The sequence below is a fragment of the Phyllostomus hastatus genome, unplaced genomic scaffold (assembly GCF_019186645.2).
Source record: "Phyllostomus hastatus isolate PE091 unplaced genomic scaffold, TTU_PhHast_1.1 phas_scaffold_78, whole genome shotgun sequence".
Taxonomy (NCBI): Eukaryota; Metazoa; Chordata; class Mammalia; order Chiroptera; family Phyllostomidae; genus Phyllostomus; species Phyllostomus hastatus.
Window position 1 is genome coordinate 90,512,519 of NW_025334041.1, and position 15,686 is coordinate 90,528,204.

At 37.8% G+C, this 15,686-nt stretch overlaps 1 protein-coding gene across 1 annotated transcript in view; it reads right to left on the reverse strand.

Annotated features, from left to right (window-relative positions):
• Positions 1 to 1,396: 1,396 nt before the first annotated feature.
• The window catches only part of ACTR2 (actin related protein 2), a 36,349-nt gene continuing 22,059 nt past the window's right edge, over positions 1,397 to 15,686 (reverse strand). The window contains exons 7-9 of the mRNA XM_045828167.1: positions 11,653 to 11,798; positions 7,425 to 7,557; positions 1,397 to 4,059 (exon numbers count right to left, since the gene is read on the reverse strand). Coding sequence (XP_045684123.1) covers positions 3,889 to 4,059; positions 7,425 to 7,557; positions 11,653 to 11,798 — 450 coding nt within the window. The 3' untranslated portion in view covers positions 1,397 to 3,888. The remainder of the gene's footprint in view (positions 4,060 to 7,424; positions 7,558 to 11,652; positions 11,799 to 15,686) is intronic.

The window sequence follows — 15,686 nt, forward strand, 5'->3', positions numbered from 1 at the left end:
TTCAAGGAAGGGCAAAGCAGCTCACTAGTTATTAATTTTGAAAAATAAATAACTAACATTCACTAGGCAAAAGCTCAGCTTGATAGTAACAGCAAAAGGCAGGGTTCTCAGGCGCCCACCCTGGATTTGAAAACTGTACTGTACTCACCTTGTGATTGGTTTCTGCACTTCCCAAATCAAACCTGTCAACTGGTCAACGCAAACATACTTCAAGTACTCCTTCCATCTCAAGGAAGATTACTCGTAGTCCTTTCCAGTCTTTTTTTCTCTTGTGGTGAAAGAAACTGAGTGTAGAAATGAGGCAGGACAGGAACTGTTCTGCCACAGACGAAGAGGAAATCATTTGGATTCCCCCCACCCAGTAAGATTTCTCCCATCTGTTCATGGCACAAATTGGAATATTTATGATACAAATATGCTCTCCCAGGTAATCCTCACTTCCCAAACTTAACTCTGATGTATGTAGCATTTTTAATCTTTTAATAGGTCCCAAAATTTGAGTTGATGTTAAAAAATGACCCTACAATGATACTCCAGGTACTGTGGGCAGCTGGCCAATTAGTCTCAGGTTAAATAGCATGTTAAATACTGAACTAAAGTCAATCCTTGAGCTTCCAGTTCACTGTAATTGGATATCTTTGATGGTTCTAAAATCAGTATAGTTAATAAATGCATTCAATTGTACAGCAAGTAAAGAAAAACACCACGACTTCCATTCTGCCTGCAAGGACACTTCATGCAGTGCCCAGTATTTTTGTCCCCTGTAACACGTGAAGAAAGTTGTGACACTAGACTTCAGGCAACTAAGGAGAGACTGGATAAGACACCAGAGGCAAACCTCAGGAGGTCCCGGGGACTCTGGGCATGAAGGGGACAATGAGGTTCAAGCATGCAAGTTCCTGAAGGAAAAAGAAAAACGCTTGAGTCTACTTCCCAGGCCCCAACCTCAAAGGCAAGTATAGAAGCAAGAAAGAGTCAGTTTAATAAAATTTTCATCCTTCTTTAGTTATTTTATTAAAAATAATATGCCTAAAAGTCTGCAGATGAGCGGAAATATCCTTGAGAAGAGGCATATTACACGTAGGTCTAGCTACCATTCCTAGTATTGCAAAAGCCAGTGTATCTTCCGGGAAACAAAAACAGTCTGTGCTTGAGAAAAAAAATTCTCTAATAAAAGCTGTAGCTCCAATTTGCTCTTATTTCATTTGTCCCCCCACCCCTTATGTGCTTAAAGTCATACTAGAAATAAAGAGTTTGTTTTTTTTTTTGTCAAATAATGGAACACTGAACCTGGCCTGACAACTAGCATACAGTTGTTGCTCTATCTGCACTTATAAAAAGGAAAATATAAATAAGAAAACGAAACTAAAGAGAAAAAACAAAGACAAAATTCAAATTTACTTTGAAAAATTTGATTTTATTTTCTGAATCAAAAAGTGTATTCATGTTGAACTTAGAATATTTCACTTGCCACTGGGCTCACAAAATGCTTTCCTGGCGTTGTCAACAGCGCTCAGAACTGTGAAAGGTACACCCAATACCACACGTTAAAGAAAAAGACTTACACATAGGGTCAAGGTATTGGCAATTCTAACTGTAAAAGGAAAGAATTTTAATCATTTTTGGAAATTTAGATGACAATGGTTTAAGAGTTAAAAATCGGATCTCTTTTAAAACATAAAAATCTTAATTTGAGAAACTCATACCAGACAACTCCAATTAAACACACTATCTCTTCCACCCCTACAACTACTAAACGAATTCTTTAATCTTGGAACAGGAAAATTATACAATGAAAATTTAAAATTATACTATATATTATTAATACACCATTTTAATGTCATGTTTGTTAGCCGACTATGAAATTAAAACCAAATTCTACATTCAAGGGACAGATGCTGAATGCTCTTCCGCTGTGTACTGAAGAGCCCACCCCATTCATTCTCTGCTGTTTTCTGCCCCCGTGTTAAAAAATAAAATCACGACCGGAGGCCCAGAGTCAATCCATTTACCTGAAATGAACAGCTCAATAGGTACTGGTCCTACGTTTGTGTCCTTTAGAAAGTCCAGTATGCAAAAGACTGGGGATTTATACAAACATGATTTAGGACCACTTTAGAATTCCAAAGTACTCTGACATCCAGGTCCCTAAAATCTAGCAGATGTTTTTCACAGGCTATTCACATGTACTGAAGCATGTCCAGCATGCAGGCAAACTTCTTTTATTTGTTCAAATTGAGGTAAAACAGAGAAGAAATACTTAATATTAACAGAAGCTGCATAATGAAAACTAAAATAAACTGACTTTTTAAGTTTTCTCACAAGAGATTTTCTAAAACCAATAATTTCTCCAATTTCAGTTGTCCAAAATAATAAAAAATCTCCTTTCAAAGCAAAGCTTTTTTAAAATAAAATTTTTGAAGTTAAAAAAAAAAAAACCCAACAAAAACATTTTCCCAAATCTGCATTTTGTACTTAATGCAATACAATTTATTACTTTATTTTTCAAATTTAGAAACAATTCACGCCTGAGTACCATTTCATATTTTTTCAGATACCAAGGAATTCTGATAGGATTCATAAATATGATTTTCTGAAATAGGCAGGAAAGTCTGTGAACATTTAAAAATTATCAACAACTCATATTCAAGCATAAGAGAGATGGCTGAGATTTAGTCATTATGATTAAATTTTCAATACAGATACAAATTTAAATCTTGATTTTTTTTTTTCTGGCCAACATTTTAAATATTCAAATTCTATTCCACTTCCAAGTTTCAGATCAAACAAAAAGGAAACTAATGAAAATTACCCAACTGGCAACAAGTCCCGTATTTCAATGTTATTTTTAATCCCACAATTATAACCTACTGCCAGTAATTATTTATCTGTATCTACTTCCTTTTTTTTTTTATTAAATAAGCACTGGTCAGTTACCTACTAAAAGAATGATTTATTTCCAAGAATGGCACTTGGTGCATTACCTTTAATGCTTCTGGGATACGCAGAAGCACTTAGAAAACACCAGCTCTTAAGCACTTTTTTAAATCTGTAATTTAAATGTCCAATAGTATTTTTCACATGTTACTTTTTCATTGATAGATTTTAGGGAGTCTAGTTCCAAATAACATGGTTGATGTTAAAAACCCAAATCCTTAAGCCACAAGGTAATGAGATACTATTCTTGTTTTCTGTATCATATGGACACAGTTCAGGCAGACCCAAAACAGAAGAAAACCTGCCAAATCAAAGTATGGTAAATAAAGTTCATCATTTGAGCATCAAAGCTCAAATATAAAAATATCAAAATCAAAAGACAACCTCCCCTCACCCCTACACAAAAACTCACACAAAACACTTTAGTTCTGAGCCTAATATTTCCCCAAAATGTTAATACTAGAGCTTTAAGGTACTTAAATTTGTACCGGTAACTGTTGAAAGAGCCACACTACAGAGGAAATGCCATAAAGGGTTCAGCAGCTGCCCACCCATCCCGCACCGCCCCACCCCAATAACATGTAAAAGTTTTTTTTCTTATGCTAATAAAGGCATACCACCTAGTGTGCTAAAACTAGCAGCATTAGAGCAGTAGCGTGAAAATAGGAAGCCTACAGGAATGATCTAAATGCCTACAGGAAGAAACCAAGCAGCAGACGTAACCCTTTGCCCTCTCCTTGTGTTTGTAAGGAAGTGGTTGGATTAAACAGTCAGATTTACCCAACGAACAGAAATTTAACAGATTCCCCAAGACACCAGAATAAAATCTGACCTTTCCAGTCAAAGGGCAAAGAGAGGCCTCTTCCATGTCCTGGAGTTTAGTGAGTTCAAAGATTGGCAATAAAGGGAAAAAGAAAGCATTAGGGGTGTGATGGGGACAAGCTTTGGAGTTTATCGAACAGTCACACCAAGTTTCTCCAGCACACGCACACCCTTTTCTTGGTACTCCTGCCGGGTCATCCAGAAGTTGTCTTTGTCCTTCATGATGTCTGCCAGGACAGCGCCGCCCAGGAACACCATGTGCTTTCTGCGGGGCGGGTCTTCAATGCGGATCTTAAATTTCTAAAGAAGAAAGAGATGATAAATGTGACGTGTGCACAGCGTTTTCTGCTTTATAAAGATGACTCTTCCATGTATTCTCTTGTGGAATTCTCACAAAGTCCTGTGATGTAAGTAGGACAGCAGGATTTGGTATCTGAGACATTCTGTACTTTGCTCAAAACTCATAGCCAGTGTGGTTCCAAACAGTCCCAATTTACACCTGTTACCCAGTCATCATCAACAGCACCTACCCGAGTGCCCTACTGTGGGCCCCAATTCCAGTTCTGACTGTGGCAGCTTCCCTCATCAAACGGTGGGCGAGCAGACAGGTCCATCACTGAGCAGCTAGCTGTTCAATGAAGAACTCAGGTAAGAGGACAGCTACGGTCCTTCGAGGTCTAACGCTGCTATGAATGTGGTCCCATGCAACAGAGGACTGAAGCTCTTATGAGCAAAACCCACTTTCTACTGTCCCAAATTCAAATAAAATATTCTCAAAATAAAAAAAGACCAAATACAGTCAAAAGAAATCATGGGAATACTGAAAGAAATAAACACAGTATCCAAAATGAAACACAAGTTGGAAAAGTTTTATACTTATGGCCAGTATCAATGGTATTACAAGGACACACCTCAATCAGCGTGGTCAGTTAACACTTAAAAGAGAAAACTTAAAGGACTCAAAATAACTATGCCATTCTAAACTGTCTCTATGTCACACAAATGAACTGTAGGATCTGATAACATATGACATAGAAAAACAGTGGTTATCACCTCTAAGGCTCAACTACTGTTTTGATTGTTCTGAGTTACTATTCTGCTTTTAGGCAGGGGTCAGCAAATTCTTTCTGTAAAGGGCCAGAGAGTAAATACTTCAAGCTCTGAGGGTCTCTCTGACAGCTATTGACAGTATGTGACGATAGGTAACACCATACAAAAGAACGGTCCTGGCTGTGTTCCCAAAAAACTACTACAAGACAGCCAGTGTGGCACAGGGCTGTGGTTTGGCCACTCCTGCTTAAGGGATGCTCGGGCTGCCCGGAAGACACTGTCTGTCACCCTTGAAGCTTTCTCAGCTGGCTGCTGTTTCTCTCACAATACCTTCCTGACCTGGAAATTTGGTAACGGGAGTTCTTACTCTTCATCGGTGCTTCCCTCTCCCCCACCTTACAGTTCCACCGCCCCTCTGGCTCCTCTCAGGCTACTCCACCCGCTGCTCCTGGCCCACCTCACCCAGGGGGTTTCCCCCTCACACCTGCTCTTACTGCTTGAGTGTGTGTGCCCTCTCCATCATTTCCTGCCGTTACCCTTGCTGACTTTGTCCTCTCCCTCTCACACTCGCTTGACAAAACTGCAGTTCAGGTGGTCAGCTCTCTCCTCGCACCTGCCCTAAAGTAACTGAACACTGCAGGAGGGAAACTCATCGTCTTACTTCAAATGTATCGCTTAAATTGAGCCCCTTAGTCTGCTCAGCAATCCCATTATACAGGGTCTGGAACAAATAACGCCCCCTACTTTTTTTTTTAAACAAAATAATAGGCATGTAATTCTGTAACATAGTATCACACTCAAGCACATCATATAACATTTTAGGTGAAATGTTCAAATTAAAACTATAAATTATTATACCCATCTTATTACCCTACCAACCATACTCCCGCCAGACCCTGTATTTCTCTCTTCCACTTTCTACAATATCTCATTTTACTCCTTCTCCCCTATTCTACCACCTCCTTCCTCCTTTCAGAGCCTCTTAACCTTTCTCCCCCTCCTCAACAGCCTATTCAAACCAGACTTAACAAATCTTTAAAAACAATCCCACCCTATCATTTCTTTGCTCAAAATCCAAGACCTTCTATTTCAGCAAAGCCAGAGCCTACTGTGGCTGAAAGAAAACTGCCTTTCTGACTCCACATCCTGGCCCTCTCACTGCTCACTGGGCTCCAGCCCTACTCCCCACTCCCACCAACTTCCACCAACTTCGGGCTTTTGCAATTGCGGTTCCTGCTTAGAAGGTTCTTCCCCTGGACAGCCACGTGGCTCGCTTCCTTACCCCATTCAGGTCACCACTCAGAAGTTTCCTCATCAGAGATGACTTCCCTGCTTTACTCTAGATAAAGGAACACACCATCTCCCCAACTCCTACCACTTTCTAACCCCAACCTCACTTTAATTCTCAGTGCTCATTACTACTGATATATTATTCTTCATAAGCAGAGATTTAGTTTTTGTTTACCACTGTTTTGTTTATCTCAGCATCTAGGCCAGTGTTTGGCTCCCAGGAGTTCAACAAATACAGGGTGGGGCTGAAGGGAAGAGTAGGATTGTTTAGTTGTTCATGTGGAAAATAATTAATAATAATGTGAGGATAAACTCATAAACTCTATGTTTCACATATTCACAACTGTAAACCTACTTTTGCCCTTCCCTTCATATGCTGAATAAATAAATGATCACCTGAAACTGATTTTAAATTATATTTATAGCTCAATAAAATCAAACGAGTGAAGTACTTAGACAATATGGCTCCTTTACGGTCTTTTAATGCGTTCAATGTGTGCGTGCTCATATTCAATTTCACTCCGTCAATTCTGAGTTGCATATGAGAAATGTAACTTAGCGTCTCCAATGTATATTCCTCCACTGTGTAATCTCGTTATCTAACACAATTGATCAAACTCAGTGAGACAAACCTCAGAGATTAGTTCAGAACTAAATGACTGTTGGTTGAGAGCACAGTATAGCATGTACTTCACAGTTCAGTTTATAAGAAAAAAATCAATGTCAAACAACCACTGATGATTATATACTATTTAAAATTTTCTTTTTTACTCTACATGTCAACAACTACCAAGAAAAATTTGTTTTAGGAGCTGTGATAGTTGATGGGGATGCAAAAAATTAGAGACATAACATTTTATAACCTGGGGAGATAAGACATATGCAAGTAATAGCTAGAAAATAACGGAGAATCAAAAATATGATAGTCCAAGAGTAGCACTGAAGGCCGATTAAATTTAAAAACAAAAACAAAAAAAGAAACCCCCACCAAATGGAGTATATTTACCCCTCCACAGCACAGCAAGTTCTTCCCACATGTTTAGAGACTTCTCAATTCTAGGCTACTGGTCAAACAATCTAGAATGTTCGAACTTGGATCTAGTGGTTTCCTACTGAATACAGAGGTGACCAGAGTATGACCATTCTGGGACACAGCTTGTGACCCTGAACCATTTAGTTCTTCCTCTCTCTTCAAGGCTGAACTCGGCTGCATTAGAAATTTGTTTGGAAAGACTTTCCGCGCCCTCTGGTGGCTGTCAAGATGCAAAAGCCACTTTACAGGGTTTTAAAGTGTGTTAACAGTTGGATTACTGACAGATACTTACAGAAAGTTTTTCCACATCGCCCTTCAAAACTCGTTCTAAGTAAAGCTGCTTTAGTTCTCGTTCCAACCGTGATGGCAGCCCAGGGTACATAGTAGACCCTCCAGAAAGCACAATGTGCTTATAGAACTCAGATCTAGAAAGACACAATAGGTACTCATTTGGAGATTCAGATTAGGAAAACAGTATCTCCAAATTCTTGTTACTTATGGCAGCCTCAGGGGGTTGCCGGCAGAATTAAATAAAATACAACATGTAAATTACAGAGCTTAATGTTTGTAATTACTATTGTTATTTGATAACAGATACTCTTTTCACATAAAATATAGGTTATAATTTTGATGAAAATACATATAAAGCATGACACATTTTCTTGCAAATGTAGTTGAGTCTTTTTAAATGTATTTTATTGATTATGCTATTACAGTTGTCCCATTCCCCCCTTTACTCCCCTCCACCCTGTACACCCTCTCCCACTCACATTCCCCTCCTTTAGTTCATGTCCATGTGCCTTATAAGTTCTTTAGCTTCTACATTTCCCATACTATTCTTGCCCTCCCCCTGTCTATTTTCTACCTACCATCTATGCTGCTTATTCTCTGTACCTTTCCCCCCACTCTCCTCCTCCCACTCCCCTGTTGATAACCCTCCATGTGATCTCCATTTCTGTGGTTCTTTTCCTGTTCTAGTTGTTTGCTTAGTTTGCTTTTGTTTTGTTTTAGGTGTGGTTGTTAGTAATTGTGAGTTTGCTGTCATTTTCAGTTGAGTCTTTTAAGAATGACCACGGTTTATATTACAAACTTTCAGCACTGGAACAGTATTATCACAGTACTTCCCTGGAGCCTGAGATGTGGCTGTTTAATAACCGTACTCTACTATTTCCATTTCTTGCTTTCAATTTCTCCATCTGCCTTTTGCAGTTTCCCCCTTTGCCCCTTTGCCTTGAGGCTATTGTTGTTATTTTTCATTAGATTGGTGTGTTAGCTTCCTATAGCAAATCCTCTCTTCTTTCCTTAAATATACGTTGGTTATAACATCAAAAATCAAATCTAAAATAATTACATATGTAGAAATAGTATCATCTGAGTGAGGGTCTGAGGACCTCTTCTCCCAGTAAAGTTCAGGAGCCGAGTCACATCTATTTTGGCTTCATTCACACTGGCTTCCATGTTTTAACTTACTCCCAGGTTTTCAGTGGCTCAGGATGCTGTAATTCTAGCTTCTAGAAGAACAGTGTTTTTGTTTTTAATTGCAGGAGTAGGCATTTGAGTGTAGCATAAGCCAAGCAGGTGAAATATGGCCACCTGTGATATGTGCCCACTAGCACCTGCATGTCCACTCTCAATATGGAGAACACACAGACACGATTTTGAGCTGTGCTCCTTGCCGATGCCGGGTCTAAGAGGAGGGTACTGGGCTCGACTCCAGGGTTTTAGGAATGCCTAATTCCTAAACAGGAATCCACTTTTAAATGCAATTTTGCTATTAATAATCATTAAATCAAAGGACAAAAGCATCTAATTCCTCTTATGAAAATTTACCATAATTATAATGTCTAGATTAGATGTTTTACTTTCCATTAGATTTATAGATTTACCTCATGGGCCAATTGCTATTTTTATTAATTTTCATTGTTATCCTGCTCCCCAGCCATCCCGCAAAAATTAGGTGGGTGTTTAATTCAGGGTTAAACAAACGGGTAAGCAAAAAGTTGCTTTACAAAATGCTTCTGAGCAAATTCCTCAATAACCTGTGTGTAGAGGAGGCTTTCTAACTATGAGTCAAACTCTAGATGCGATAAAAGAATATATATCTTTTTTTTTAAGATTTTATTTATTTAATTTTAGAGAGAGAAGGGAGAGAGAGAGAGAGAGAGAGAGAGAGAGAGAGAGAGAGAGAGAGAGAGAGAGAGAGAGAGAGAGAGAGAGAAACATCAATGTGCGGTTGCTGGGGGTTATGGCCTGCAACCCAGGCATGTACCCTGGCTGGGAATCGAACCTGGGACACTTTGGTTCCCAGTCCGCGCTCAATCCACTGAGCTACACCAGCCAGTGCTTGAATATATATCTTTTTATACAACTGAATAAAAACAAATTTCTGTAGGGCTAAAAACAGCACAAGCAAGAGACAAACAGTAAATTAGGATAATATATCTGTGACAGTTAACACAGAGCTAATATAAAAAATAACTTTTAAAAACTGAGGGAAAATAATTACAAAAATTCTATAGAAGAATAGGCAAAAACCATGAACAGGATATTTATTAGACAAAGATATAAAAATGGCCCTAAACAGAAAAATTAGTTCCACTTCACTCTCAAGAGAGATGCAAATGAAAACGACACTGAGCTGTCATTTCTCACCCACCGGACCAGCGTGCAAGTAAAGAGGATGACAAACTGAACAAGCTGTGGGGACACGGGTGCCCGTGATGTGACTGGTGGGAATGAGGAACAATAACGCAACTACCTGCACTTACCCCTCAACTCCAAAATTCCCCCCTAGGAATATTTTCAGACTATACATGCCCAATACTACAAAAATACAGTGTGCACAAGATTATTATTTGCAGCCTTATATGTCAACACAAATACTGGAATCTACCTACACAACTAAGATTCATCGACTAAACCATGGTACATATACACTGGAAAAGGAAAAGAATGAATACAACTGGAAAAAAGAATGAGGACAATCTCTAGGAAATGGTATAGGATTGTTTAGGATATAGTAAGCAAAAAGGCAAAGGGCAAGGGTATTTATAGTATACTACCTCTCGTGTAAGAGAAAATAAGAACCACGGAAAGGATAAATCTGAAACTACTGAGACCATCCACTTATGTGAAGGAGAAGACAGGGAGAGGGTGGGGAGAGTGCTACTTCCACAGAGACTTTTTAATGTAGTTTTGACTATACTGTTAATGTCTACCTATTCAAAAAACAAAATTAAACACGAGCCAGGAATATCCTGTGCCCCAAACAGAATGTGCTCAACAAAAGATGGAGGCACACATATCAAAGGACACAATGCCTCCCTGAAGGGGCTCTGATTGGTGAAATAAGGAACAATCTGAGCAGCAAAGTAAAGACAGTATAATAAATTATAATCCACTGGAAAAAGTCATGAATCCATATTGATAATAAACAAAACAAGGGAGAAGGAAAAGCACTTCCTTTTGCTAGAATGGCCAACTAATAAATATAGGAGGAATGATGGAGTTAGAAAATCACCTTCTTGCAAAAATCACAATAAAAAAAGAATTAGGCAAGAGTCACCAATAAAGGCTAAAAGAGGTGGAGGGCAGAGTTTGGAGAGGATTTACAAAATCTCAAAGTCTTTTCCCACAAATTACTTACAAATCAGGAAAGGACGAAGAGACAACTATACAGTGGAGCAAAGAGGAAACTTCACTAAGAGCTTAGCACTAACATCTCCAATAAGGAACAGACACCACACCTGGATGTGACACCCTGGGAGGGACACATCACATAAGCACTATTTTTGCCTGAAATGCATTAACCTGAATCTAACCATGAGAAATCATTTAAACCCAAATTGAGAGAAATTCTCTAAAATAATTGGTCTGCACTGTGCAAAGACATCAATGTTATGAACAACTGAGGCCTGGTAGCGGGTAAAAGGTGACTAAGAGCCAACTACTACAATGTGTGATGCTCGATTTGATCCTTTCCTGGAGAAAAGAAAAAAGCTGTATAAAGGACATTATTAGGACAGCGGACAAAACTGAAATATGGAAGGTAGATAAAAGTGTCACCAGTAATCAATCTCCTGTACTGGATAAGTATACTGTGGCAATATAAGGGAGTATTTTCATTCTTAGAAGCTACAAAGAGAATTAAGGAGTAAAGAGGATTTACACATTCATCCTACTCTCAAATAGCCCAAGAAAAAAAGAGAGGGGATACTAAAACATGTAGGAGATTAGTAAAATGGGAAAATGGATAAGAAGTATGTGTGAGTTCTCTTTATTATTCTAGCAACTTTTATTAAAGTTTTAAATGATCTCAAAATAAAAAGTTTAAAATGGTTTCTGAGGCACAATGACATAACGCGGCAAACACTGACTGCCACCCTAACAAAACATTATCTGCCTTATCTATTCAAAAACAAGAATAGTATCAACTTGTATCATTCAACTTGTATCATTCCAACTATTTGTATTCCATCTATTTCTGATAAACAACTTGGAAACCACCATTTCTCACGTACCTGGTGTCAATGTCAGCCGCCTGGATTGTGTTAAAAAGCAATTCAGCAACACCCACTCCCTCAACATTGATCAAGTGAGGCTGAAACAAAGCTTCCGGTGCTTCAAATCTCTCTCCCCCGACTTTGATAATGCGGCCATCTGGGAGCTAGAAATCAAGATTAACCAGGTTTTAGTCAGCAAAAGATTGAAAAGTTTTCTAGTGTTCTCCAGGGCACTAGTACTTTTAAACACATATCAGCGACATACTTCTCCCAAAATACATTTTTGAAAAAGAGGTAAAATAAAATAAATTTAGGTAATTATTTTTATTATCATACTCTGTTCTGCTTTTTAAAATGATATGTCTTGCCCCAAGGCATCAGGAATTCCTTGGAGAAATCACCAGCGCCTGCATGCAGAAGGTTCCTTCCACTGGTGTGCCACTGAGCACAAACAGGCAGCAGCGACCAACTACTGCATTTCGATTATAGCTGGTGTCAGTGCTGCTTCTGCTTCTCTTATAATTTTAACACATTTGTAATTTCATAAATATTTTTACCATGTAGCCTAAATGCATTCAATTAAAAATTTTAAGTAATTTTTCACTGGATAATTCCTCTGTGAAACTTTATTTTTGCCAGCAAAACACTTTATACCACATGTGAAACTTCTGTCAAGTCATTTAATCCGAAAAATATTTTATGATCAAAAATGTCTAAGAGACTGATCTAGACTATTTTTTTTGAGTAATACTTGTTATCCTATTTACTAGGTCCTATTACATTTTAAATAATAATGGATAGATAGAACTTTAATTTAAGTAAGATTAAAACAAGGTCAGAAATTGTTATATGACCTTATGCAGAAAACTTCTAAGTTACATTTTGTTTATATTTAATTAAAGGAAAAATGGTAAAAACTCCTTCTCTTAAACTACCTCACAATTCATTGGACTGACCTAAGTAACAAGCATGGTTGTATATGCTGCATTTGACACATTTCTTTTGAGATAACAGAATTAGTTTTACACTAGTATTTCAAACAGTGTATTTATTTATAAAATTACAATGATTATATTTAGATTCCAAAACTGACTTTCCAATACAACACACTCATACAAAGCCAAGTTCTTTAAAACATTTACTCCATGTTTGCTGTAATTGTTTACAGATATGTGCAAAGTAATCATTTTTTAGAAATTCCAGAATTATCTTTTTATGAATTCTATCAAATTTATATATATAAAAAGCAGTAATCAAAAAACTCCCAACACACAAAAGCCCCGGACCAGATGGTTTCGCAGGAGAATTCTACAAAGCATTTAAGGAAGAGCTAACCCCTATCCTTCATAGACTATTGCAAAAAATCCAAAAAGATAGAAGACTCCCAAATTCTTTTTATAAGGCCAACATCATCCTAATTCCAAAACCAGATAAAGAAAAAACAAAGAAAGAAAACTTCAGGCCAATACCGCTGATGAACAATGACACTAAAATCCTCAACAAAATACTGGCAAACTTCATCCAATAATACATTAAAAAGATCATACACCATGACCAAGTGGGATTCATCCCAGGGATGCAAGGATGGTACAATATTTGCAAGTCAGTAAATGTAATACATCACATAAACAAAAGCAAAGACAAAAACCACGTGATCGTATCAATAGATGCAGAAAAAGCATTTGATAAGGTACAGCACCCATTTATGATAAAAACACTCTGCAAAGTGGGAATAGAGAAAGCATTCCTCAACATAATAAAGGCCATATATGAGAGACCTACAGCCAACATCATACTCAATGGGCAAAAATTAAAATCTTTTCCACTAAGATCAGGAACAAGACAAGGCTGTCCACTTTCACCAATTCTACTCAATATAGTCTTGGAAGTTTTAGCCACAGTGATCAGACAAGAAAAAGAAATAAAAGGCATCTAAATCAGAAAGGAGGAAACAAAACTGTCACTGTTTGCAGATGACATGATAATGTACACAGAAAATCCAATAGACTCGGGCAAAAAGCTGACTGACCTAATAAATGAATTTGGCAAAACAGCGGGATACAAAGTCAATATCCAGAAATCAAAGGCATTTCTGTACACCAACAATGAAACAGCAGAAACAGAAATCAAGAAAAAAATCCCATTTGAAATAGCAAAAAGAAAAATAAAATACCTAGGAATAAACCTAACCAAAGAGATAAAAGACCTATATTCAAAAAACTACATAACACCAAGGAAAGAAATCAAGGAAGACACAAACAAATGGAAACATATACCGTGTTCATGGATTGGAAGAATTAATATCATCAAAATGTCCATACAACCCAAAGCAATTTACACATTCAATGCAATACCCATTAAAGTAGCAATGGCTTATTTCACAGACATAGAACAAACACTTCAAAAATTTATATGGAACCATAAATGACCCCAAATAGCTGCTGCAATTTTGAGAAAGAAGAGTAAAGCAGGAGGGATCACAATACCTGACACGAAACTATACTACAAGGCCACTGTAATCAAAACAGCCTGGTACTGGCATAAAAACAGGCACATGGACCAATGGAACAGAACAGAAAGCCCAGAAATAAACCCAAATCTCTATGGTCAATTAATATTTGACAAAGGAGGCAGTAACATAAAATGGAGTAAAAATAGCCTCTTCAACAAATGGTGTTGGGAGAACCGGACAGCTACATGCAACAAAAATGAAACTAGAGCACCAACTTACACCTCATACAAAAATAAATTCAAGGTGGATAAAAGACTTAAATATAAACTGTGACACCATTAAAGTCCTAGAGGAGAACGTAGGTAGGAAAATCTCAGATATTTCACACAGAAACTTTTTTTCTGTGCAAGGAGCATAAAGGAAAGAATAAATAAATGGGATTTCATCAAAATAAAAAGCTTCAGCACAGCTAAAGAAAACAGTATCAAAATAAAAAGAGAACCAACTGTGTGGGAAAACATATTTGCCAATGATACCTCAGGCAAGGGTTTAATCTCCAAAATATATAAAGAACTTACACAACTCCACTCTAAGAAGACAAGCAACCCAATTAAAAAATGGGCAAAGGACTTGAACAGACACTTCTCCAAGGAGGACATACAGAGGATCCAAAGACACATGAAACAATGTTCAATATCGCTAGCTATCAAAGAGATGCAAATTAAAACCACAATGAGATACCACTTCACACCAGTCAGAATGGCCATCATAAACAAAGCAACAAACAACAAATGTTGGAGAGGTTGTGGAGAAAAGGGGACCCTAGTGCACTGTAGGTGGGACTGCAGACTGGTACAATGACTATGGAAAGCAGTATGGAACTTCCTCAGAAAACTAAAAATGGATCTGCCTTTTGACCCAGCAATTCCACTGCTGGGTCTATATCCTAAGAACCCTGAAACACCAATACAAAAAGAACCTTTGCACCCCGATGTTCATAGCAGTACAATTTACAATAGCTAAGTGCTGGAAGCAACCAAGATGCCCATCAGTAATTGAATGGATCAAAAAACTATGGTACATTTACACAATGGAATTCTATGCAGCAGAAAGAAAGAAGGAGCTCCTACCCTTTGCAACAGCATGGATGGAGCTGGAAAGCATTATGCTAAGCGAAATAAGCCAGGCAGTAAAAGACAAATACCATACGATCTCACTTTTAACAGGAACCTAAACAACAAAACAAGGAAACAAGCAAAATACAGTCAAAGACACTGAAATAAAGGAAAGGCTGACAGTGACCAGAGGGGAGAGAAGAGGGAATTTCAGGGGAAAATGGGAAGGGTTTAAAGGAATAAATTTAAAGAACACATGGACAAAAACTAGGGGTGGGTGGTAATGGGAGGGAAGTGGGGAGGGATGGGTGGGTGGGCTGGAATGGGAGTAAAAGGGAGAAAACTGTACTTGAACAATGATTAAAACAAAATTAAAAAAAAAAAGAAAGAAAGAAACTGATCCAAACATTTACCCTTAAAAAAATAAAACCACCAGGTGAGTTTAAAAACCACATGAAATTACCCAAGATGGCTGGGAAAATTTC